Source organism: Chiroxiphia lanceolata, chromosome 6, assembly GCF_009829145.1.
Source record: "Chiroxiphia lanceolata isolate bChiLan1 chromosome 6, bChiLan1.pri, whole genome shotgun sequence".
Lineage (NCBI taxonomy): Eukaryota > Metazoa > Chordata > Aves > Passeriformes > Pipridae > Chiroxiphia > Chiroxiphia lanceolata.
The window spans coordinates 6,359,304-6,385,969 of NC_045642.1; the positions used below are offsets into that span (position 1 = coordinate 6,359,304).

General features: G+C 36.1%; 1 protein-coding gene across 2 annotated transcripts in view; it reads right to left on the minus strand.

Annotated features, from left to right (window-relative positions):
• The window catches only part of KIF18A (kinesin family member 18A), a 31,653-nt gene that overhangs the window by 4,333 nt on the left and 654 nt on the right, over positions 1-26,666 (minus strand). For both annotated transcript variants that reach the window (XM_032690773.1, XM_032690774.1), the window contains exons 2-15: positions 25,890-26,276; positions 25,092-25,249; positions 24,172-24,276; positions 23,121-23,231; positions 19,527-19,724; positions 18,165-18,338; positions 17,170-17,244; positions 16,797-16,906; positions 13,313-13,475; positions 12,581-12,745; positions 12,035-12,156; positions 11,629-11,867; positions 1,528-2,011; positions 924-1,028 (exon numbers count right to left, since the gene is read on the minus strand). In XM_032690773.1, coding sequence (XP_032546664.1) covers positions 924-1,028; positions 1,528-2,011; positions 11,629-11,867; positions 12,035-12,156; positions 12,581-12,745; positions 13,313-13,475; positions 16,797-16,906; positions 17,170-17,244; positions 18,165-18,338; positions 19,527-19,724; positions 23,121-23,231; positions 24,172-24,276; positions 25,092-25,249; positions 25,890-26,217 — 2,537 coding nt within the window. In that variant the 5' untranslated portion in view covers positions 26,218-26,276. The remainder of the gene's footprint in view (positions 1-923; positions 1,029-1,527; positions 2,012-11,628; positions 11,868-12,034; positions 12,157-12,580; positions 12,746-13,312; positions 13,476-16,796; positions 16,907-17,169; positions 17,245-18,164; positions 18,339-19,526; positions 19,725-23,120; positions 23,232-24,171; positions 24,277-25,091; positions 25,250-25,889; positions 26,277-26,666) is intronic.

A 26,666-nucleotide genomic window follows, 5' to 3' on the forward strand; every position in this document is an offset into this window, starting at 1 on the left:
AAAAGCAAAAAGCTGTTTCTTCAGTACTGACCTAGTAGCTAATCAGGTTTTAAATAAATTAAAAAACCCCCACAAAAAAACCAAACAGAAAACCCACAAAAATACAATTCTACTTAGTGTCTATTCAGTTTCAGCTTTTCTGCTGTTCCTACTAACAAGCCTCTTTCAGGGTCATAAAACAGATGTGATGATATGGAAGTTTTTCCTAGAGCAGACCACAAGAATGAAGCCACAGTATTTGAGGTTGAAAATTAATTATTGGGAAAAAAAAAAAAAGCTGACCAAATAAGTATTGTCATATTTTTTTTCCTCTGCTTTCTGTTGCATGGATCAATATTTCCTATATGGTAATAGTTTTTTTTCTTTTCACATGTTGTTAAAGTACAATAACAATGGAAATTGATAGTAATGTTCATTCTTTATACTTTTCAAGTGTTGCATACATATTATATATAGTAAAAAAAAAAAAGAAAAAGGCTTATTTTGTTTTAATGGGCAATGATGGTTGGATCATATAAAGACCTTTTGGTATTTTCTAATGTGTTCCAGCAAAGGCAGAACATTTTCAAACAAATCAGATGTTTAACTGATGATGGAATTTCTCTTTTCAGAATTATGTGTCATCTTTCTATTTTGAGTAGGCAGCAGGTACACAAGACATAGTAGTTTATCACTATTAAAACAGAAGTTCCTAAATCAAGAGTAAAAAAAAAAAAAAATAATAAAAGAAAATGTACTGAACTTGCCAGGAAAAATAAAGAAAATTGAATTGAATTCAAACGTCTTTGAATCAGAACATGTCATCTGCACGTTCAGATGACTTGTAGAAGATGTTTTCAGATTTGAAATGTCATACTGAAACTGAAGTAAGAACACAAATGAATACAAACTCATTTTGTATAGAAGAGTTAGTTTAATCTTACCTTAATACCTTCCTTTTTCTCTGAGCAGCAGAAGTCATTGCCATATATGAGGGCTTCTCAAATGCTGATGCAGAATTTTTGTTTTTCAAGGAAGCGAGATCAAGCCTGAAATAAAAGAATTATGCTTTTGTAGAACACATTCTTAGTCAAAGTTAAGTGAATTTGTTCTTAACTGTAAATATATGTTGAGCTGGAAACCAAAAGTGGAAATTCATTTCACTGATATTACTTGAGGCAGCTTTGCAGACTTCACACAAGTATGGTATCTCTCAGTGTGAAGAGGTTAAGTGTCCATTTTACAGACTAGGAACATAAGGCTGAGAGGAAGCAGCTTGCCTGGAGCATCACAACCAATTTCAAAAGCACTTTATTTCTTTCCAGTACCTAACTTACAAAACAGGATAAGCTTCCAACTTCATCTGTTGTCACTAACACATCACTGTTTTCAAATAGTGGTAGAATTGAATCGGATATTGGTCAAAACCGAGGGTTTGAGTTTCAAGAATTTACAAATAAAACGGACATTAATGGAAAAACCCAGCTGTAAAGATACATAGGATTAAATTATTTGCTAATATTTCTTGTCCACATATAAGGAAAATACCTTTGCACAATGCTACTGCTGCAGGGCTGTGACTCCTTCACGGGTGAGTACGTGGGTATTTCAGTTGTTTCGTCTGTACCTTCGTAGAGGATTATTGTTGAGTTCATGATGGCTTCGCTGCACTCGGGGATCACATCGTGTGTCGTGTCCATAACACCTGCCTTTTGCACTGGTGTATCTGTGCCTTGGGCACTGACCTCCTTGAGGTCTGCAAGGTGCAGAGCCTTCTTTACCACAGCCTCTGTGCAGCAGCTCTGTGCTGGCTTTCGGCAAGATTCCGGGGTGTACACTATGGGGTGGACTTCCTTGGCGAGAGAATCCTCCAGGTGCTGCAGACTGGATGGTTTGGATGCAGCTGGACTTTGAGCTGCTACTGGAGAGTCCATTAGCTTCCTCCTCGTTTTTTTCTGTGGTGGTTCTGTATATTCTAATACTTTTGGTGTATTTTTAGTCATTTCTTGTGATGGTGTACCACAAGAGGTACCTGTGAAACACAAGTAACAATGGTTACCACACTGACCTATACCTACTGCTCAGATCTTGCTTTTTTCCTCCTCTTCCCTACTGAGACAGAAGTTATTAGAAAACTTAGCTGAAATTATTACAAACACTATTTCATTTACATATTAGTTTGATCATATAAATGAAATTATGTCTATTGCAGCATGGTCTAGATGGTGTTTGTTCTGTGACACTCGAAGTATTATAAATATGCACAGGTTGGTGTAGTTAATCCCAGAGATAATATAAATAATCACAAGGAAGATATGACACATGACAAGAGGGAATGGAATAGTAAGAGTATTGAAAATGCTCACGTTATCATGACAAAAGTCATATTTTAAGATGGTACAATCACAGAAATTTAAGCTGACTCCTGATCACAGCTATTTTTTCCTCAGCAAGTACCATGCAGAATAATGAGAGGTTGTTGTAAATGGAAGGACATAAGAGGGACAAAATTCTTTGACAATGCAAAAGAGAATGTAGGGTTTTGGAAAAGGGATGGATTCTGTCATCCTAATACATCAACTGTGTAGAGCAAAGCTCTTTAACACCTCCCCATGCCCTCAAAAGTAAAGTAAGCAATGTAGCAGTAACTGGCCATTCTCATTCATCTTGATTTAAAGTGTTTTTCTTGAAATGTTATAATATTTCTATTTTCAAGCAGGTGGTAGTAAAGGTAATGTCCAAAGTAAGACAGAAACGGCCTTTTTTAATTCAAGTTTTTGGTAAAGGAGAGTCATTTTAAGACACAGCCCACTGTTCATATAGTTAGGTAAGTGGTGACTTACATAGTTAACAACAAAAAATTAAGCAATTTTTTAAAAAAGAAATCAAGAGCAGGAGAGGGTTGTCAAAACCCCAAGTGCTTCTATATTTAACTTCCAGTGTAAATTTAAGAAATGAAGCCTAGTATCCTTAAAATGCCAATGGATTGGCTCCACTTCAGCTGGCAGCCACAGCTTCATACTTCTCTTTTCTGCATTGCCTACTACATGCCTATGAGCAACTAAACTGCAAGAAGAACTCCTGCTTTTTAAATTGCTGCAAGTTACTCAGGAATTAGCTATGGTATTCCTAGAACAGTGATGATAAATATTTATTTCTTCTAAAATTTCATTTTATTTTTGCCTCCGAGTAAGAAAGTTATTTTGAACTCCTCAGTCTGAATGTTTCTATAGTTCTCTCTCATGTGTTAGCACTTAGGGCATTTTAGCTGTTCCAAAAAAGTCCTTTGAAGAGGAGGAAGATTGATTAGAAACACGTATGTATTGCATTATTCTACCTCCACAAGTTTGATTTCTTACAGAAAACAAGGCTTAAATGATTGTAGTCTTTTCTCTGTTTACCACTTCCCAGCCCCCATTTAATTTTAACCTCACTGCTCAGTTGCAACCCAATTTGCCAAGATGCTTTAAGAATGCCAGTTCCCCAAGAAATCAGATATCTCATGGAAAAGACCCAAATAAGATCCTCTTTGAAGGAAAGGCGATGAAGGATGATCCCAGTACCTACACCCTTTGATACCAAACATGCCACAGGATGGATTCCTCATGTACAGCTATGAGATTATGCCCAAATTAGAAGATACAAAATAGAGTTATAAGGAGAGAGCAAAGAATTTAAAGACTACAATGAGACCCAGACCTGTTCTAGGAGGAGGGAACAGGTAGCATCAAAGTGTGTACAAGTAACAAGTAAATTAGATGCTAATATATAGGCCACAAATCTATTCTGTGTTGCCAGAACTTAATTCAATGACAACACCGCTGCAAAAAAAAAAAAAAAAAAAAATCAAATATTTATTCCTCACTCAAGGGCTCAGTTTCAGAATGAACAATGTTTAAACCACTATGGTTCAACAAATACATAACACCTTATCCAACAGTGTATAAGCAAGAAAGGCAGGTTAATTTAAGACAAACTGTTTATGAGAAGAGACATCTGGAGAATTACACGAACAATTACAATTCTATTATGCTGCTTTCACTTTGAAGAAACACATACATGGAAGAGTCAGGCCCGAGAGGACAACCTGACATGAAATAACTGAATTGTGAATTTGTGTATGTGCGTGCCCATGGACAACTCACCTTATGCACGGACAGGATTTCTTTTTCCTAAAATGCAAAATGCATTATTTCCTAATACCTTGTCTAATCCAGGGTCAGCATTTACCAGGGGAAATGCAGAAGGTCGCTGGGACACAGTAGCTTGATTGTAATCTAAACACTAAGCTAATTCAGGATATTCTCCATGAGCAGTGGAATGGAAAGGGTAGTAAAACAGGGTCTGTGTGCTTCCCAATAAATCTTTACCTCTCCCTAAAATAACACAAGTCCACTGTGATGAAGACAGATTTCTCCAAAACTTGGCAGGACTTTGTTAGTAGCAAGCACGAAACTTATCTATTAAGATTTTAAAATATGTGCTCTCTGACACTATCAGCAATGCTATGCTTCATTAATGTGCTTGCTTTTTAATTTTGTTTTAATGAGTACAATACATTTTTCAGTGTAAAAGACTAACACATCTTTGAAAAAAAAAATAATTTCTAGTTATCACAACCAAAAATTGAAGCCAAAACCTTTTTTCAAAAGACTTTTGACAGCTTATATTCTTAAATACAAGAATAAGCTTCATCTAATCTAGTGTTCGAAATAACTATCCATTAAACGCCTCAGGACACATTTAAAATATTCATTTATTAGGTTTTCCTCCTGCTTATATGCATCTGAATGTGTGTTTCGGGAAAAATAATGGTTAGAATTCTATTAGGCTGTTGTTACATTAGGACGGGGAGGTTTCAGTTTCAGAAAGTTTGCTTACTGTAAGACACTGAGGTTTTGCTAATGTCCTAAAGTTACTAGAAGGAAGTCTGATGGAGAAACATTTTGGTGGGAGTGCCAAGTCTTAGAAGCTTCCCCAGGCCTAAATATTGGAAGCATTTTTAAATTAACTGTAAATGCAAGCATTTAAATCATGAACCAAATACGTAAAGAACAGAAAAGTACTGCCAATATAAATAATTTGATGAATTGCATCACAGTGAATGGCATTTCATACTGTAATACAAATGAATTAATAACTAGCTACAGCAATTCTATATAGGGCAAATATAAGCTGTTACTAAAAACCAACACCCATTTTTAAAGCCATTTTATTTCTGGAATAAAACTCACTGTACAACTAAGTTAAAATAAAACTAGTTTTTCTTGTCATTAAAATTTGGAAAGTATATAAAATATTTAAGAAGTGTCCCTTCCCATTGCTTTTTGTGAAAATATTAGGTTGCTCCTAACGCAGTAAACAAACATCACCAGCAACCTCATATTTAACTTGGTTTCACTAAACAACATAAACCAAATATGATGTGACAAAAACAACCCCAAAATTCCAATTCTTCTTTAACTTGTTGTTACACAGTATACGGCTCCAAACAGTTATGATCCAAAGGTAAATAAAATACAGCTAGAAAAACATTTCTTTATTTTGAATATAAAGGGTTGCCAGTGTTTCTATTACTGTCTCATGAAGGAAGCAAGATCCTGAAGCTAGTTGCTAATTTTTTTGCAAGTTCTTTTAAAAATTACGGTTGAGAAGCCTAAATAAAATGAGCTCAGACAACAAAAGTTTCTACAAAAGCACTACTCCCATAAATTGTTAAATACATGGTACTGAAGATGATACAGTGGTGGACCAAGTAGGGTTGTTTGTATTTCCTTAAAGAACAAATCTAAATAGTTCCTGAATGGATGTCTAATGGTAATCATTAAGTGCTGTCATTATTTTCCTACTGATAGATAAACAACATGTTCCAACTCTAAAGAAAATCTCCAAACCTGTTTCATAATATAAATAATTACATTTATGGTTTATATTTGCTTCACAGTTTTACAGCCAGTTCAATCTTTTGCATCATAATGATCACCATGATTCAGTAATATTATTTTTTATTTCACACACAAAAATGAATCACTATATACTTTAAAAAACATGGGCAGTTAACCTGATGGAGTTGCTTAAAAGAAAAATTTAGAAGTTGTATTTCCTTAGTTAGTGCTCTCAGCTACAATGCTTCTCTTTAAAATTAGGCATTATGCCAAATATATTTTAGGTAATAGATCATGTTATTTGCTGATCTTTAATTTCAGGTTGATGTGTATATAGGATAATTGTCAGAATTCTTTAAGATGTAATTTTTCTTAAGAGGTTTACTCAGAAATCAAAATCAAAAGCCATCCTCCACTGACCAACCACCCTCACCAAATGATATGAGGTGGTTTCGGCCCTTAGTTTGCCATATCATCTGTCCCAAAAGACTGCTCAGAAGTACTGATTTATCAGACAAGAAACACAGCAAGATTAGATATCTACAGCCCTGTGTGTTAATACAAAAAGCAGAATGCACTATCTGTGAAACATGAGTCACAGCAAAAGCGAGCAGAGCTCATGACAAAACAACCGAGTCAGTTCTAATTGACATTAGGGACAAAATAATGGCCAAGACTTCTCTTCTTCTAGAACTCATGCTAATAACATGCATAAGGGGATTATGTCTGGAAACTGTGCTAAATTAAGTCTACCAGGTTGTTCTGCTAAAGTGAAATCAAATATTAATGTATTCATTTCAATAAACATTTCTGGGCTACCACTGATTGATCCAATTACAATACTAATCATACATTTTCATTCTTTTAACAACTGACTCATGGAATTCCAAATTGCAAATGAGGTCTGGTCAATGCATTTCAATTATTTAATATTCATACTCAAAAGCATCACTGTGATGACCAATTTCACTACAGGTTCACAGACAAGAGCTGTGAACTGAAAAAGGCTAAAATGTAGGCTGCATTCTTGTGAGTCCCAGTAATCTGGGACTATTTTACTCAGCATGAGAAAAAAAAATACTTAGAAGTCATAGAAGACAATGTGAAAAGGCTTTTCTTTCCTATATACAAGACACACACTTCTACTTTTAATTAAGTCTTTTACTATGTACAATTACACCCCGATTTTTCCCGCCATACCAAGTAGAAAATTGACTTTACTTTCGGATCTTTGTGACAAGGGGAGGCAATGGATGCCTTGTCTTTTCTTTTTTACTTTCCTATAAATCAATTCCATTCTCTCAATGGTAATGTACAGTAAGGCTTCTGGAAATGGGATGCCTGAAACAATGCCAAGAACTTTCCCATTCACAGAAATACTTGCAAATACCAGTCAGAGCTCTCCACCCATCAGTCCACACTCTGAATACTGTATGGCTGTCCATTAATAAACACTCAAGAATGGGCACCTGAATACATTTTTAAATGAACTTGTTTTCATAGCCTGTGTTTTCCTTGATACAAACAGTTAAATTGTTCATAAGACTGCACATTTATGGTTCCATGAAGCATACAGAAGTTTAGATTAAACTTTTGACATATTTGTAAAAAAAGAGATATGGGAAAACTAGCATTTTCTCTAAAAAAAAAAATAATTCTAATTTATAATTAAGGTCAGAATTTTACAGAAGGTATTTAAAGGTTTTAAAGTTTAAAGGAAAAACAAGATAGGAGGTGGTCAGCTCCTGTCATGTGCTTGTCAGTTCATGGCAAAGCATATGAACTTTAATTAGCTTTCACTCGAAATCAAGAGTTTTTAAGCACAAAGATGGACTATATTGATATCTTGGACATAGAAACAGATGTTGAATGATGGTCAGAGAGTACCTTGATCTTTTCCTCCCCCACTATGACTTTATATTATTTAATATGTAGGAGACTCTTTCCAATGACGAAGTAGTCATTAGAAACAAAGATTTAGGCATTACTGTGAATCAGCTCAAATTCTTTGCTATTTTGAAACTCCTAATAGATAGAAGGATCTTAATAAGGTAATATCAAAACCACTTTATACAATAAAGTAAGAATATTTAGAATATATTTCAAGAATGTATTTTTGTTGAAGACTTGTAACAAAACCTAGAATAAAACCCTTTTACCTTTGCTATCCTTCTCTTTACTCTTTTTAGGTTCTTTTTCCACATCAACTACTAGTTTAACTTCCTTCTTCAGAATCAGCTAGTGCAATGTAGTTAATTCCAAAGGAACTCATAAGAAGTTAAGGTCCTGCTTTCACAGTTTTTCCTACTCTGCAGAAATGATTTAGCAGCTTTGGCCTTTTGGAAGCGGTGCTTATAATCACAGAAGTTATTTATGTGACTTAAAGCATTTTAATTTTTATGTGAAAACACTCAACGACAATTCATTTGCATTTGAACATTGTCGTGGTTCTCTCAAAGAGCTGCAGGCAAAAGTTTAGTGTCATTAAAAAAGTTCCTGCAATGATTACTGCCCCATGTTCTGCAACACCCAGAATTCAGCACTGGCTTTAAATACAGACGGTTTCCTGAATCACTACCAATTTAAACACACAGCAACTAAACAGGAACTTGTAGTTTGTTAGTGACTGGAACTTCCAATTATGAATAAGGCACATGTACTGCATATATCCCTAGATACTACCAAGTTTAACAAAAGAGATGTAATTATTTATTTCATAAGCTTACAGTGAAGAGGAACAAATATTTTCCTTGTAAGGCTTAGTATTTTCTACTTGAGTACCATCTCATTTTTGCAGAGGGATTTTATCTCAAAAAAAAAAAGTCTTTCAAACGTGTTCAAAAGTAATACATCACATTTGTTACTAGTAGACACTCTCTTCCTCAGTCTAGATGCTCAACTTATGTTTCATATGAAACATTACATTGCCACCAATTAACTTTTGTACCCTCTCCCCCAAATTTTAGAAAAGAAACTTCGAGACACTAACACAAAGCAACATATATTAAATGGGAGATTAAAAAAAAAAAATTACTGCTCTCAGCTTAGACCATGAAAAATAAGAACCAAGTCACAAAAACTGAAGTGCATTGCTCTTTCCTGCCGATAAGATGCAGGTCCATGCAAATATGATAAATTTGATACATGGATTTTTATGCAAGTAATAATGACCACTGTGGTTTTTTGATTATTTTCTTTTTTTTTTTTTAACAATCTCGGAGCAAAACACTACTTCCTTCGCAATATCTTGAACAAATTATAAATAATAAAATATCAATGCACCAGAGGTGCGAGGGGACACGTATAAATCTTCCTTTTTATTTGTTCATTAAGTTCTTAGGTCAGCTCTTGCTAACATTTGCCAAGCATACTTCTGAAATGACTTTAGGAAGCAGGAATTGGATTCTTGAATAATTTATTTCATCCTTAAAGGAAAAGAGAAATTACTACATCCTTCCTATTTCTGATCAGGATGCTGCCCTCGTATTACTTCGTATTTCCCCGTGTTAATGTAATTTTTCTGATTTATGGGTTTTCTTAGAAATTAATTTCCATGACAATATCATTTAATAGTTCAATGTATTTTAAATGTGAATTCAAACACACAATTGAAGAGGAGCTATTTAATGACATTTGTCTTGTGCTGAACAGAAAAAAATGTAAAGCACTGATAAGTGGATTACTTTTTTTCCGCCACAACTCCCAAGATGTATTGATACGACTGTGTCAACACCAATAATATTTTAGGTAACCTTCCCTTAAAGGTTACAAAATTTTAGGGGAGTTGTTTCTGCCATGTTTTATATTGCATCTAATTAGAGGGAAAGGAATGAAAGTAACCTCTCCTATTTCCTTTTCCAAAGAAAAAGACGCAAACAAAAAAAATCACCACAGTACCAAAAAAACATTTCCATGGACATCTTTAGGCAAATACACAATTTACAGCTGAAGAAAGTCCATCTTAACTGAAAACTATACTGTCCATTTACTTAGGGGAACATACAGTTCAATAATATTTAGAAAGAGAGAATAATTGGAAAACCTCCACATAAGGTTTTCAAGACAACCTCTCAAATAATATCTAATGATTTTAATGAAGTGAAATGTTCACATCTTAACAGTTCATGTGGAATTTAAATAAACAGTCATTTCAGTGTTAATTTCAGTAAGAACAGTTCAGGCCTCTTACAACACAGGACTTCAAGAAAGGTGGAAAAGAAGTAGATTAATCAAGAACTAGCATCAGGAATTAAAATTCACAACAATGGTAACCCATATATGACAAAACAGAACCACTACAATCTATACTTAGTTACAAAGGATATTACAGAGCTTCTGGATTAGCCTTTGGGTACATCTCCCTACCTACTCTGCCAAAAAAATAAAAGGTACCTCTAAAAGCAAAAAAAAGCCAGTATGTAAAATATATGCCTATGATATAAAATAAATAACTTTCAACCTTGATGAATGAATCCCTGACTAGCATGGGCAGAATAAGAAATGTAAGCATGCAAGTCTGCAAACTTTCTTTCCCTTCTTTCTGAAAACACAAAAATAAACACACACTAAAAAGAAAACCCAATCCAAACTAAAAATCAACCAAAAACGCCACTCACACAAAAAACCCCAAAAAACTCTAGAACAGCCTGACATTCAACACAATCTGACCTTTACATTGCAGACAGTGAGACACTGGGTATCAACTATCTGGCATCATCTACAGTGACACAAACACATGCCAAAAAAATCACATATACACTTAATCAGAGCAGAGGCAATAAATGGTTTTGACAAAATAAGTCTCAAGCTGTATAGAGGAAGAAAGCTAAAGAAAGGAAGGAACTAGTTCCACAGTTCTCCAGGGGTCAAATGCTCTTTTATGACTACCAGCTTTTGAGAAGCTGAAGTAATATTTATCTGTTTTTCCCTGGTTACTTATGGATGTCTGTCAACGTTATGGATTAGCAGCTGTAATGAGAAAGTCCCAGTGTGTTGTGTGCTGTCTATCCACAGCACAAGACAAGCATTGGCCCACAGCAGTTGCACTAAAGGCTGAGATTTTGCTTGTCATCCACCAGAACAGCACCTTGCATAAGGATTTTTCATCCCTTTTTTCACCCAGACTATGCTCCAGGGCAACTCACTTCACATCTAAAGAAGAAAATGCCAGCTACATAGAGTTACAGAGGAAAAACGGGGCCATCAGGATACAGCAAAACAGTCAATTCCATGGTAAAAATGATGAATCCTTTGATTCTTGGAAAAATAAATACTATAAAATTTTGTACTAAATTGATTCCAGGTGAACCTGTAATTAATACGAAATATCATCTCCCTCAAGGCTATCACTAGAAATTGTGCTAAGTTGTAGAACTTGCTTAACATTTCAAATCAGTCCAACAAAATTATAACTGACTGACCCTATGATTCCTTTTCCATCAATGTAATCTGAAAGATTTAAATGGAATTCTTAATAGCACTCACAGGATCTACAAACATTGATACATGGGGTATGTTACAAGAAGAAGAGGATGGAGTCATCTGTTGCAGTGTGACTGAAAAAGTAGTTGAAAAAGTTAACTTCTTTTCTATGTTCAATTAAGAATGGTGTATGATTTATAGAAAGAGGGTCTGAGGCTCCATTTTACATCTGGCTTCAATATTTGCAGAAGTGTGCATCCACTGCCTTTATGGATGACATCTGGCTTCTGCAGAACACATTTAGAAGTATTTCCAACAGAGAACAAATTAATTATACACTTACGGCACGGGGTGTTTGGTCTGCTCACAAGCTGTGGGAATGCAAAGATAGCTGACATGTCTACTTCATGGTTTTGATTTTGATCCTTTTCTTCAGTCTGGTCAGCCCAAGCTACTGATTTTTGTCTTTGAATAAGCTGCTCAACCTCCCCAAACTCAGTCTCAGTTAAATCATTTGTCAACCCAGCTTCTTTCAAAGTCAGGTGTTGCTTGCGAAGAACCGGAAGCAAAGCATTTAGTACTCTGTAAAACAGCAAGACAAGTTTGCTTAAGTAAACACAATTCTTACCCAGAAAACAAAAATATCTTGTTTCTGTTTCAATTTCAACTAAATTCTCTAAATATTTCTTCTGAAGTTATAAGTGTCAGAACATAAAGTCTTATCACAGCTGCCATGAAACCATACTTACTTTTCTGTTTGCTTGTAATACTGGTCTTGAAGGGACACCAGAGCTAACATGTGCTTAATCTGTGCTTTCAGGTCCTGAACTTCTAGGTTTAAGTGGCAATACTGCAGATCTTGACGAAGTTCCTTTGGGGAATTGGGAAGATAAAAAACAAAAATCAAACAACTGCACATCAAACTGATAGGGAAAAACTAAAATTTAAGCTAAAAAGTAATATTAATTCAGCTAATATTAAAAAGTAAATGTGGAGTGGAGCTGTGTTATGATAAGGTAGTTTTATGGCAGAAAAGTATGAACTGTTTGATTTTTATTCACATGGATAAGTATTGCTTTGTAGATTCCTTTGACCTGTGGTGGGTGTGCTGCAATCAGTATCAAGAATCCAACAGGCACAAGCTTATCTATGCAAGCCCAAAGATATCTTCACCTTTTTTTCTGTATACTCACATACTTTATTTCAATTATTAAACTGTTCTTAACTCATAGGTTTGATCCTTTTTCCAATTCTCCTCCCCATTCCCAACCCTGACAAAGTGAAAGGCATTTTACCTTTGGAATACACCCATCTCGACCCAGAAGACGCATTTCATTTTCAACACGGTGCAGCCACTTGGTATTTTCCTCAAAATGTTTGACCTCCTCTTCTTTTTTCTTCTGCATGTGCACAGAGTGGATATTAAGTACTGCAAGCCTTTGATCCCGCTTGCAAGTGGCCTGAAAAAAAAAACCGAATTAAAAAAAAGAAATTAGCATTTAAGGGGAAAACCTTCAGATTATGTTTACCAAACCCTCTCTCTCTCTGTAAAGATTTCTTTTCCTTATTTTTATGTAACATAAACAAATAATTCCCAGTTACTCAAGTATGAAAGTGAAGAAGCAATTTTATCTGCTTTGTTTTCCTGAATGTGTCCTAGAAAAACCCTGATAAATAAAATATTGGGCAAAAGGAAAATCCTCTATCTGCAAGGATCAAATTCTTCCCATGTTTTGCTGAAATCTGGCAACCAAAAGGCTCAAACCCAGCAAGCTGGATATGAATGAGGTAGTATTCTAAGTCCTAACAAGGGAAAGGGTACTCCCATTCAGAGGACAACTATACTCTGCTGTATACCTCAAAAATTAGGTCACTAATGCAATAGTCATAGAGAAGTGCTAATCAGTGTGTCTCATTTTAATTAAATATTTAAGCACTAACTCATTGCATAATTACTTAAGCAAAATATACACATCAATACAGCAAAATGAGGAGATGATACTTGCATTACATTATAGAAAACTCACCTTTTCTACTTTTTCTTCAGAGCACATCAGTCGAATTTGTTCATGACATTGATTATGGTAATATTTCTTCAGTGTGTTTTCTTTTAGTTTCTTTTCCATGTTGAGGTATTCTTTTCTGATTTCCTCACGGTTTGCAAACACATTTTTAAGGGTTTCTTTGTATCTAGAAACAAAGGATAAAAATAAATAATTAATTACTTACTGAACACTTTTTATGGCCATCTCATTTAGAAGCAGAAATTTCAATTCCAAGTTAATAAAATAAATATAAAGAACTTAAGAGGAAATAAGTGAAGCCTGTTATATATGAACACTAAATAAAGTGTCAATATATCAGAAAGGGTTTTATGTATTTGAACTGAAAATGAGATGTGAAATTTTTAAGGGGTCACTAAAAATAAATCTTGTTGTATTTATGAAGATGACACTGAGATTTAAAAGAAAAGCATCTGAAACTTCAAACATAAGTCTTATCTGTACCTCCCAAAGATACTAAATAGCTATGTTCTCTACTTTGTATACCAATTTATTAAACAGATCAGACCACTGCTGCCACAGACACAAAAGGTCTTCAAAAAACTTGCCAGCTATCTCTCAAAAAAGGAGAACCAAGAAAGTCTTTAGTTGCTCATGTTCCCTGAAGCTGGTGTACAATTTTAATCACTAATGGACAACAAAAATCAGAACATGGACCATGTTTTAACTCATAGCAGGCTAATAGCAGGGAAACCCCAACTAGTAGATGGTACTCAAGGAGTTACTGAGTAACCAGTTATCTGTTTATCCCTACTCTGCAACACAAATCAGAATAACAAGGATAAGGAGAAACTCTGGAAGCATTGCCAGGTTGCAACATAAGGTTCAGTGGTGGTACTTGTTCACTTCACTCCTGAGCACTGAAAATGCAGCAGTACAGAACAGCCCAAAAGATGATGTAGTATATCTCAATAATGACCAACTTGTATACAAAGCCTTTCATACCATCCTATGTTGTTAGAACTCTACATAAGAATAAAGACACAGTTTAACATGCAAATGTTCTAAAGACATGCAACATTTGAGGTTGCTACAGTGTTTAGCATTAAAAACCAAAAAATCATAAAATTAAGTATTGTAAAAATGCTAAATAATAACAAAGGTTGAACTACAGAGCAAGTTGCAGAGACATTCTTGCCATGTAACTGACTTCTTGCCAGTATTTCAGAAGTAGCAATTCTATTTCACAGTCTAAAGTTTGAGTAACTGAGCCCTTCATTCTAGTGTTTTATTACTCTCCTTTTAAAAAGAAACAGAATTAAGAAAAGAATTCTTCTGCACAGTTCTAAAAATAAAGTAGTTTTCCCTAAGTGTCCAGAGAATGCTATCATATCTAGGTAAAAATGCATATTAGAACAAAGAAGTATTATTTCTTTAAGGAGCCATTACAGGTTAATGGCTGGACTCTATGATCTTCCAGGTCTTTTCCAACCTAAAAGATCCCACGACAATGCAAATCAGCTGCAGTGTATCAGAGTTCTTACTCTACACTGTTACTATCTGTACTACTATACTATCTATTGCACAACTGCTTGCAGAATTTTTGCCCTCCATAGTATCCATAGAAACACAGTTCCTCCCAGCTGCCTGGGAAACACAGCAATAAGGAATCCAAGTGAATCCTCTCTCTGTTTCCCTCACAGCAAAAACTTGGGCATAATTAGGAGAGGGTGCACATCCTGATTCTATGTACAGTCCTCACGAGGAACTATTACCAGTAAATGTGTACCTATAACCATCTGTGCCCCAAATACAGCATCAAGTATAGAAGCCTTTGCAAAGTTCCTGCCTAGAGCTGGATTCACTCATTCAATAAGCACACTTCTATTCTTATGGAGTTAGCTTTACCCTCTCTTCTTCACTTGAAAAATTACAAAGTTATCCTGCAGGCATATGCAGGGTATGAACCCTCTACACTGCCTTGTCTGAAAGTGCTCATGGACCTGTTGGTTGTAGTTCCAAAGCCAGTATCCACTGTCTACCTCAACAGGCTTAAGACTTGAAGGGCTGGCAGACAACATGACTCCAAGCTTCAGACAGATGGAGAAGAATGATTTCTGGGTTTGAAGAAGCAAGTGCAATACTCAGTAAGTCTCTTTCAGATGAGAGTGAAGCAAAAACCATGGGTAGTTGGACTGAAATACAAGCTCATGGATAAGACTCTCTTCCCTGCCCCAAACAAGAGGGCGAAGGCAGCACAATACCTTCAAAACCTGTAAGTGAACGTGGGAGAAATCAACTCATCACCCACACCATCAGTGGGATGAACCTGACAGGATATTCATGAGGAAGAACAGAATGAGATATTCACTTTATTTCTGATATCTAGAGGGAATGGGATAGGCTTACATGTGGCTCTACGGATATGCCGTAACATTAAAATGCAAACATTCCCTGACCAACTAATCTTGGCATTGAATATGTCCAGCATTTTGAAAAGATATTTTAGAGACCTCGCCCTTGACTGACTCTTCCCACACACAAGGAATGAAATAAAGGGCAAATCACAGGAAATTAAATCAATCTTAAAGACATACAGTGCAAAAATATGCAGGGAAACTGTCAGAACTATCAACATGACTTAGAAGCCCACACTTATTTCGAAAATTAAATTTAAATAACCTGAATGAGAAGGTTTATTGAAATGCCTGGGATGCCAGTAAAATGAAGCATAGTTAGAGAACATTTTGCTTTTGAATAGGTTTTTACTTCACCTCAGCAGGTTTCCCAGGTTAAAAACTAGCACATTCAAAGGGCCAATTAAAAAAAGCTAAGTGAATCAACTTAGGTGAATAATTCTCAGAAACATGTGATGAGATACGCAGAGACAGATCCAGAAAGACTTTTGCACCAACATCTTACCTTCTCATGGAATAGATTGACTTCCTCAACAAACTGATACTTCACATCTTAGTTTGTTACTTTTTGTGGGCTCTCTTGAGACAGCCCCATGAGAGAAGATCAACAGGAATATCAAGAGGAGAGAGAGGTCAAGAAATACAAAAGCCACAGAAAAATAAGGAATCTACAAACATACGTTAAACTCTTCATAGAGAGAAGAGCTTCAAGGTTTTTGTCTCTCGAACCTTGCAGGAAAGATACTACTTGAAGTCGTGTCTGCCAACAGTAGCAAGAGCTGCTGTCATTTATGCAAACTCCATTCTGCCTACCCACAAACACAACCTGTTAAGCAGCTCTGCTAGGAGCCAGCATTCATATGCTCCTTCCTGTCACATCTCATTTCCTGCATCCCCCCCTTTCGTTTTAAATCCACCACCAAGTTGCTCTAAAAAGAAGCAGCACATTATGCAAAGCCATACCCAGTCTAAGTAAAGCAATGTTAAAACGAGGAAACCAATATTGAAAAGAGCAAGTTTGTTTTACAAATGCATTTACAAGCCAGGCAAGCTCCGTTTTGGGAAGCAAGACTGAGATGCGATTCATTTACCTTTCTATTTCCACTTGCTGGTTGTTTGAAAGTTCTGCAGCATCACAGTTTTCAGGAATGCTTACTTGCTTTTCTTCATATTCTTTCAGTTTCTCCTTCAACATTAGGATCTAAACCAAAAGAGGCACCTTTTAGTTGGGATATAGTTTTTTTGGTTTTTTTTCAAATCTATCATTCTGTGCTGATATGTTGAATAGCTTTACAAATGGCAGTAGGTAATATTCCTCTCAGAAGATAAAATTTTCTTACTTTAAAATAGTATATGGGAGAATTAGGACAATACTGCCTTTAAGGTTCAATCCTATATACTTTTTTTTTTGTATTCAGAGTTAATCTTTCAAACTTTTAAACAACAGATTTTTTTTTTACATACCTCTTTCTTTTGTTCGTTGCAAATTTTAACATACTGGCTTATGTGACTGTCCAAACTAACAACATTGCTCTTTAGCTGTAAAGAAATAAGTAAGAATTTAAGGTGGTTCCTTCATGTTTTCATGCATAATAAATACACTGTGTATAATTGCTACATAGTTAGACATACACTGTATTATGAGGAAAGGGATGAATACAATCCTGACTTGCACAACAAAAATATGACTAACAGTTTTTGTTGTCACCTGTTGCACACCCATGGCCAGGTATTTTTGCTCAACAGAACAATAAAAAGTAATTACATTTACATGTGCAAGCACATTTTGCATTTATTCAGACTAGTTTGATTATTTAATGTGTATCTTGTAGATTTTACTATAAAAACTATCTTTAATTATGCAACAAATGGAAGCTACAGTGAACCCCATATTACATAAAAGCAATTAGGAGCTGCAATAAAAAAGATTATGAAAAAAATCAAAACAATAGAGATCAGAAGACAGGATGTTCTCATGGCTTTTCCTTTATCAATATAATTAATATAATCTCATTGTCAATATAATCTCACTGAACTTCTTGGTTTCAGCTGAATTCTATTCATAACAAACCTGGACTGGTTCTTGTACAACTGGTCAGACACATGTTTAATATCCTTTACAGTTCTTCAAGAAAGTAACAACAAGATACTGAAAACAGATTTGAATTCTACCAGCTGAGGATTATTTCTAAATCTCATGCTCACTAAACAAACTATTTCAAACTGGTAACATCTTCTCATTAATGAAGCTATGTTGCTTTTAGGCCAGATCTAGTATCTAGTCTGTACCTACTACATCTATCACTCATATAAGGAAGAAGTGTCTGTAAGAAGGAAGAGATAACTGAACAAAATTGAGACAAAAGTAAAGGAAAAGATAATATTCCCAAATATTCTCCCTCTCTTAATACTGTACTATTAAACTTTGACAAGAGATCAATAAATACAGATATACTCACAGAAGACTTGATATCCTTGGCTCGGTTTGCATACCTCAGAGTGTTATAGGTATCATCATAGAACAAGGAGGAGGGACTGACAGCAGCTATCATTATTGTGCGGCAGTTCCCTCCAAGGGAATCTTTCAGCAGACGAGTGAGTTTGCTGTTCCGATAAGGAATGTGCTTCTTGCGCTGAAAAGAGTTGTACACGTCCCTATGGATTAGTCAACTGTACTTAGAACAGAAGTCCACTCAGAATTTCAACAATGCCACAAGACATGACAGTCATGAAGTTTTTCTTTGACCAAAGTAATTTTTTTAAAAGTTACCTAATACCTCTCAAACAGTTTAAGTTTCTTGAAGTTGTTTAATACTTTTATTTTTGTCATGAGGCAACCAACAGAAAAGGCAAGATACCTTAAACTACTTTCAGTTCACTTGGAGAAGGACCTCTAAGATCCCTCTAGTTCAATCCCACTGCTCAAGCAGGGGCAGTTAGAACAAGATGCCAAGGACTATGCCCAACTGGGTTTTCATTATCTCCAAGGATAGAGATTCCACAACCTTTCCAGGCGGCCCAACTTGGCTGTGTGAAGCTTTTTTTCAAGCATATCTACAAACTTTTTGTCTCATTTATCTCATGGTGGCCAAGTTAGGTCACTAGGAACCCAATCCTGCACCAAATAAATCAACATGAAGAATCTTCCTTATGCCCATGGTACGGGTTTTAAACTCCTCCTTCCACTCCAACAAGATGGTGATGACAATGTACATCACCAGGAAGGGAAAGAAAAGCTCTGATCCTTTTCTCCTGGCATATCTGAAGGGGCAATTTGCTAGTTGCCCAGAAGGACGAAGAGAATGTCATGGTAAACAATTGTCTTGACTCAGGCAAAAGTTCAGGAGGTTTTGTCATTATCCCACACAACTGTACCCCCTCCTTCCCTTGAGCTGGTGAGCCAGAGCAGGAAACTGCTTTGAGCAGGGGACGTGTGTGTCCCCCAGAACAACTGGGGATAGGTGCTGTTTTATCCTTTAAAAGTGTCTTCCCCTGAGAATAAAGATTATTTGTAAGGCTATTCCTTTACTCATACAAGCTTCTCTACATATGCTTGATTTTGAAAAAGGTAGTAAGAAAAGCAATTACATTCATCTTTGACACTATCCTTAGGTAGCTGCACATTATTTTTGAGAACTCTTTTCTCATTGGGATTGTCTTTTAGCTATCACAGAAATGATGGTGGAAACCCTGAAAACAATCTTAAAGGAGTAGCATCAACAATGTAACACCCATTACTCAACTAGCTTAGCATTTAAAAAAAAAAAATAATTCAGAACACTAGGAGGTGAAGACTGCACGGGAAAGCAGCACTTACAAACCTTTGGATCTGCCAAAGCATTAATGACATTTCCAAGAGCAAGCAGGGAGCGGTTAATGTTTGTTCCTTCTACAAAACGAGCCCCCCTGGCATTTGTTGCACTGGCACGTTCAGATCCTGCCAGGTCAATGAGGGACATTTTGGCGACCCGAACATTTTGATTAATACTGGCTGTTTTATCTTGCTGCCGGAGGTAAATCTACAATTAAAAAAAAAAAAAAAAAAAAGAAAAGAAAAAGTAGCCATTAACCAGTTTAAGCAGTAAGTTACACAATAAAACTAACAACTGTTTTCAGAAATTCTTATTGGAATCCTTCTCGAAATCCAAGATAAACCTTTTTGTAAATATCTAACACCAACAGGCAGCTTGGCCTAATGGAAAAGAGTAAACCCATTTCTGACACTTGTTAAACTCACTTGTGTCAGGTATCAGTAAGGAAAAAGAAGCAGAGTGTAGTTGCATGGAGTTTGACTGGGGTGGAGCTAAATTTCTGCATAGCAGCCTATGTGGTGCTTTCAGACCTGTGACCCAGGCAGCGCTGGTGACACGCTGGTGATCAGCTGCTGCTGGACAGTGGCTGTGCAGTCCTCAAAGCAGTCGGTGAGAGGTTGCAAGAAAACTGCTGACCCCAACTGACTGGAAGTTTCTCTGAAGTAGCCCTTGCTTGAGGAATGGCTGAGCATCAATCTGATGGTGGCAAGTGATTGTTCCCTCCCCTACTTCCCCCCTTTAGTTAAGTGAACCACAAGGTTCAGAACCCCCTCGCTTTTGCACTTCTGATTCTCTCCCCCATCCTGCTGCAGAGGATTAAGTGACCAACTGGCCCTGGGCTTACAACAGCAGTGAAGATTAATGAGGTTTTTTTTTTTACTTTTTACAGGGAAAAATGAATTTCACAGCTAAAATAGCTCTTGATTCTTCATCACTTAAGATGCATATCACACTATTGTGCTTTAAATTGAAAGAGGTGTTCGTTTTTGAAATGCACATTTAGGAATGTGCAATAAAGACATGTATAGGGATAAACCAGGAAAAAGGCTGGATTTTCAGGGACTTCGACTTAATTGTATCTACCATTAATAGGAAACAACACTTAATTACTGTTGTGAAAACACACTCCAACATCTTTTGGAATGTGGTGCCTGCTGAAGCCACTTGTTCCTCCTCATCCCATTTTTCCTGAAATTTTCGTGGTACAGGAGATGTACAAGGAACTTTTGCTTCCTTCTGCTGGTGAAGGTATTCTTTCCTCAGGTTTATAAGGAAGTAGGCAGAGTGCAATTATACAGTCAGTGAGGAGAATTAAAGTTATCCTTAGATGGCTTTTACTTTTCTAGAATTCTCTATAAATTTTCCCTTCTTTTGTGTTGAGTGCCTTGCCATTTGTTAATAAGGCTATTGGTTACTGACCCTTTCATGAACAGACTTTTAGACAGTCAATTAGGAAAGAGCTGCCATGCATGAGGCAATAAAGACAATATCTCACTAGTTCTGTAGCTTTAAGCTTTGTGCATGAGAAATGAAGTCTTCACAGCACTTTGTAACTGGGAATAATTTGACAAGTATTCTGAGTGAATCAAATACTTATGACTTGCCATGAAAGGTATCTATTCCAAATAGATATTTCTATATCAAACAGTACAACTAAGTTCAGTTGTACTATTTCTAGTACAATAGACAAAAAGAATCCAACCTCAGACTGGGAACAGTCAATCAGAACAACCCAGTAACCATCATTAGTGAAGCAGGGAATGCTGGAGTGACAGTCAAACTATGTTGTACGACTCAAGCTTTTGTAAAAATTCAAAAGATACAGGAAATGCCCCAAAGCAGAAACTTTTCTATTTCTTTGTCAGTCAGCAGAACACTTTCAATAGAACAGTGTGGCAATTTGGATTTTACTTTCAGATGCAGTAATTGCCTGACCTAGATAGATGTTTCAAACCAAAGACAGATGGTACGGGAAGGCAAAACTTGCATCTCTAAAATCAGCTCAGAATGTCCCGGGCTAAGACTTTTATCAGTTTCTGAGTGAGTTTCAGACAACATCCTTCTCCAATAAAGTTAACAAGCAAAGCCAAAGCCAGCATAAAAGATAACATATCTCTACAAACAAACAGCTCTTAAAATAATAGAAAAAAGTTCAATCGAGACAGCACCTGGGATTTCTCAACACTTACATCTCTGGAACCAAAGACACAAATCTGTTATGCAGAATATCATGGATGTGTGGAAATGCATGAGAAACTGAAGTGATTTATGTAATTGCTTGCCACTTTTAGAAATGTACTGAGAAGAATGCAAAGACTGCCAGATCATACAATCCAGAGCTTTTTTCCTGAGTCAAGGTGAGGGAGATAAGACACCCCAGCCCAGCAAGTAAACAAACAGAAATCAGCAGTTCACTCTGATCTCTCTGTAGCACTGTACCTGGTGCCTTTTTAAAGGCAGAACACACACACACACACACAACAATGAACAACTTCTCAAACTGAACAACTTCAGAAGAAGTCTTGGTATGATCTCGTACAGTGTACAACCACGGGCAAGACCTCAGGGGAAATTAAAACCAGGGAGGGCAATTTCAAACAGAAGTTTAAGGTATATAAGAAAACATAGAAGTTTTTAGACTGGCAATGACTTTTGCTGTGTTACATATTTAGAGGTTTCTTTCAAAAAATCCCAAAGCTTTTGGCTGCTTTCATTAAGCATTGCCAAAGTCTGCAGATAGAGTTAAGAACTGCCCAACAGCTGAATGCTGTAATGCAAGGACCAGAATCAAATTTAATATTTTTCAACCCAGAGGGGCGTCATATAAATAATTCAAGATACTGCTTTGCAGTAGGTGATAACAAACAGAAAAGAAAATAAAATACATTTTAGTTAATAGGGCTAGTTTTTAAATATCAGAGGTTGTATTTAAGGAGGAATCAGGGGGTAGCACACAGCAATAATCTTGGGAGAAGCTGTAAGTTCTAGTGGACTTATACAACTCATTCAAAACTCATTTATGGAAACTAAGAATCATCATTTCATTTTCTAAAACTTGGTACATACCACAACATTAAGAAATCGCTTTAGTGTAAAAATTAACGTTAACCAAAATAAGTACAGTAGGAAAGTACTACTTGACATTCTCAGTTTATAGTCAGACAAGAAACCTCATTCTGTAAATTATTATTCCTACAGAAATGCTGAGAAACGTAATGAAACCATAAACCAACAAAAAACCCACCAATAACTTTCAGTTTATAAGATTACAATATGGAAATATATTCTAAGCTCAAAATTACCATTTTTCAGAAGAGATATTCCTTCTAAGGTATATAAGTTGTCATAAATATATGTTATATGTTCAAACTATTGGAATTAGAGACCTTTTCACTGAATTCAGTTTTTCAAATACAAACACTATGATCCTTTACATACTTCTAAGGAATAAAGAGTCAACGAGAAAACTGGAAAACTTCAATCCCCTCTCACCCAAACGAAGGTTCAACACAGTTTAAAAATAAAAGCTTCCAGTGTATCCAACTTTAAACAGAACCTGCAACTCACAGTAATGACCACTGTACATCTGCTGGGTTATCTTACCTGAAAGACAGCATGGGAGCGGGAAGAGGAGGCATTCACATCTGTGGGGTGCTGAGTTCTATTTTTGTTTCCATAATCCAACATCTGAAGGATTTCCTCTGCTGATTTAGGCTTTAATGGTAGAGAACAAGATAAATACACTTTTTTTTTTCCTTTTCCATCAACTATAGGAGATTCTATAATACATTAACAGTCACCTTCAAAAAAAGAAAGGAGTTTAACATTTTATCTACCCAGAAATAAGAGAAATTTCCTGTTTTGAAATTGAGGCACTTCAAAGAAATATTCTCCACTAAAAAGCAGTCATGTATGAAAAGCGTTTAACTGCAGAAATTTAGATCAGAGAATATTTTTAGTAAAGAATTTAAACAAATCTGAAAAGGTCCTCCATAGAAGAAGCCTCATTTAAGAATGTCTGACTTAATTCTTCTTGTACTAATGCATTAAACAGTGATATAGTGATTTTTTTTGCTCCCTCACAAGACTGGAGGTTTAGGAAACATGATGTTCACAGAGCAAGCCAAACTAAGAACACTGTTTCCTGTCAATTCATTCCATGAACACAAAATCTGGAAGCTACATAAAATGTAACATACACTAAAAGGCTACCAAAAAAAAATAGGTCCATAAGAATTTACTATCAGATTGCAAAACTGACTTTGCCTTCATTGCCATCTTGGAGTGTTCTAAACCAGTGTGAAGTCTCAGGGTTGTTTCTGTTTTTATAATAACCATGTTTGAAAAGTTTCATGTTAAACTACTTTTCCAGGCCAGCATAGCAATTCTTTGGCAAAGATGCCAAGATGTTTTAGTTGAAAAACAAATCTGCCAAAACCTGCTGGATGACAACAAGGACTGAATGCTTTATTTATTTGCATTCGATAATATTAGCAGTTTATTCCATCATTATTAATGCTTTTGACTAATCAGTTAAGATTGCAAGTTACTGGCCAGAAAACAGCCCACTAGGAAATTACCAACTCTCACAGAACTATGGGACCCTTCTCAAATTTCTCAAGCACATTGTGAGTTTCCAGATGTATTTACATACCTGATGTAATGTCAGACCTTGAACTATCACCCCTTGCTGGGCATCTTCACGAACAGCCAGAGGTCCAGAGCTGACCAGCAGATCACGGATCTGTTCATTGTAAATCTTTGAAAGGGAATTGAAAGTATTTTATTAAAACCATCTTCCCATACTTGACCGAATTAAACTTAAATAAACAGAAATCACTCGTCTTTTTTAGTATTTCTTTAAGGCAAAGTAACAAATTCACACTGTAGATTTTTTTCCAAACAGCTTTACTATACTGAGCTTAAAATATTCAGTGTACCTGATTTCTTTTGAGCCATTAAGGTGTGTCATTTTTTCTAGTAAATAACTGTTTTCCTTATTAAAAAAAAGAACTTTTTTACAAAAAAAAAAAAAAAGTTTTTGCAAGCAGCATGAGTGCAAAGCGTTTATTTTCCTTTTTTTCTCTCCTCTCCTTCTCCCCCTCCCGAACACCAACTATTCTTCCATTAAGAATTTGAGGGAGCTAGAAGATAACAATTTCATTACTACTACTCAATAGCATTGCCAAGACACTGACTTGTAAAAACAGGACATCATTTTGTTGTGTAATTTCACAGTGCTTATAGGATGTTGTTGTTAAGTCCTGAGATATAACCCTGGTATTTTTTTGTACACATCAACAAATATTTAAAGGGATGTAATTGATCAGCAAGACAAAAATCATGAGAATGTTCAATGAATATATTAGAAGTGATTGTTCTTTTTGAGCAGCCTTCTGTAAAACAGTGACAGGTGCCTTTGAGCAGCAAATTTGGCAGAGCACAGTTCAGTTCCACTCCTGTAAGGATGCATTTTGTTAAGCCCCAGAAAGGACCAGGGAAAGGCAAAACCAGCCTGTCTTTATGTATTAAATATGAATCATTAAAAGCAACATAGCAAATGCAGGAACTCACCTCTAAATAAGAAACAGCAACATCACATATTTTATCTTCTTTTATTTGATCCATGCGGTCATAAAGTGTCATCATGGTTAAATACATCACTCCAGGATCTTCAGGAGAACCTAACATGGTATGAGTCTTTCCAGCTCCTGTTGCACCATATGCAAGCACTGAAATTACACCAAAAAACCAAAGTAAGAACAGGCAAATTATACCAGTAAGCTAATCAGAAACACATAAGTCAAATGAACATTCCCAGACCTGTCACTCTTAACAGCTGTTTTCATAAACTGATCAAGTTTCTTACTTAGACTTCACCTTTTACAGCTGTAATCAGAGACCTATTTCAAAGTAACATTTTTGAATTTTCAGTTCAAAATTTACATGAAAATATTATTTACTTACTCTCATAACCCTACACCATCAACTTACTGCTAAAAGACATTTAATTTCCTCATCATATTTCATTTGCGAATTAAAAAAGCCTCTTAAAGAGTTCATAAAGCAGGTTACCACACACTCAGTGACACAACTGCTTCTGCTTGAATAACTCCAGAGGAGTTACTATGTCATTAGCACACATATTTCAGATAAAATTCTGAAGTCTTATATAACCCTAACACAAACTTACTTCCAAAACAGTAGAGCTATTCTAACTTCCATATGCTAAAAAGCCAGCCTCTCATACACATGAATTAAAACACAGGGCTTTATTTCCATCTCAGGCTTTTTTAATGCCCCTGCAGCAGCTGCATACAATGGTAGAAACTTTGAAGTCTTTTAATTAAAGAAAATAAATAGCGAAGTTACCTGTGCAGTTATATCCATTTAAGAAGCCATCAATCAGAGTTTTGGTAGTATGCTCAAAAACTTCCAACTGGGATGACATTTCATCAAAAATAGCATCAAACATAAATTTAAGGTCTTTCCTTTGTCTTTTGTTAATATCCCTATGGGTCAGTCTCTTCCCGTTGAAGAAGCTAACTTCTTCCTCCTTTGGATCAAAGACCAACACATGCTGGTCAATAACATGGACAACCCTGCTAAAGTTGTCCTGTTTTTCCTTTTGGGTCTCTGGACGGACACGGACCACCACTTTCACGTGATTGCAAACATCTTCTTCCTTAGCGGGAGTCATCCCCTCCGGCCCCCAGCTTCGCTTCCAAGGCTCTTTCAGGTTGCACAGCTGAATCTCCTCTGCAGTTGACAACACGGAGTGAAAGGCATTATATTTCGGATAAAACCTTTCAGGTAGTTCACACTTTTGATAAGGACTAACACCCGGCACCTCTGCAGGGTCTACCCATCCCTTGGCCAGTTAGCTACAATGCAGTGCAACTTTGGGAAGCACTGCAACCGGCCTAAAAAGATGACTTAATCCAGCGCAGCTTTAAGAAACCCAGCTAGCACTTCCCCAGTAAATTCCTAAGTTTATTTTAACAATTCAAACTACTAAATAACCTACTGGCCGTCCTTTGCGTCAGAGCAAGCTTGAAGATGAGCTTCCAGGTTCCTACAGACTAATAGGGGTAGTTTTCTTGTCCTACAGCAGAAGGCAGAGCAGCCGCCCATGCTGCTTTCCCTGGG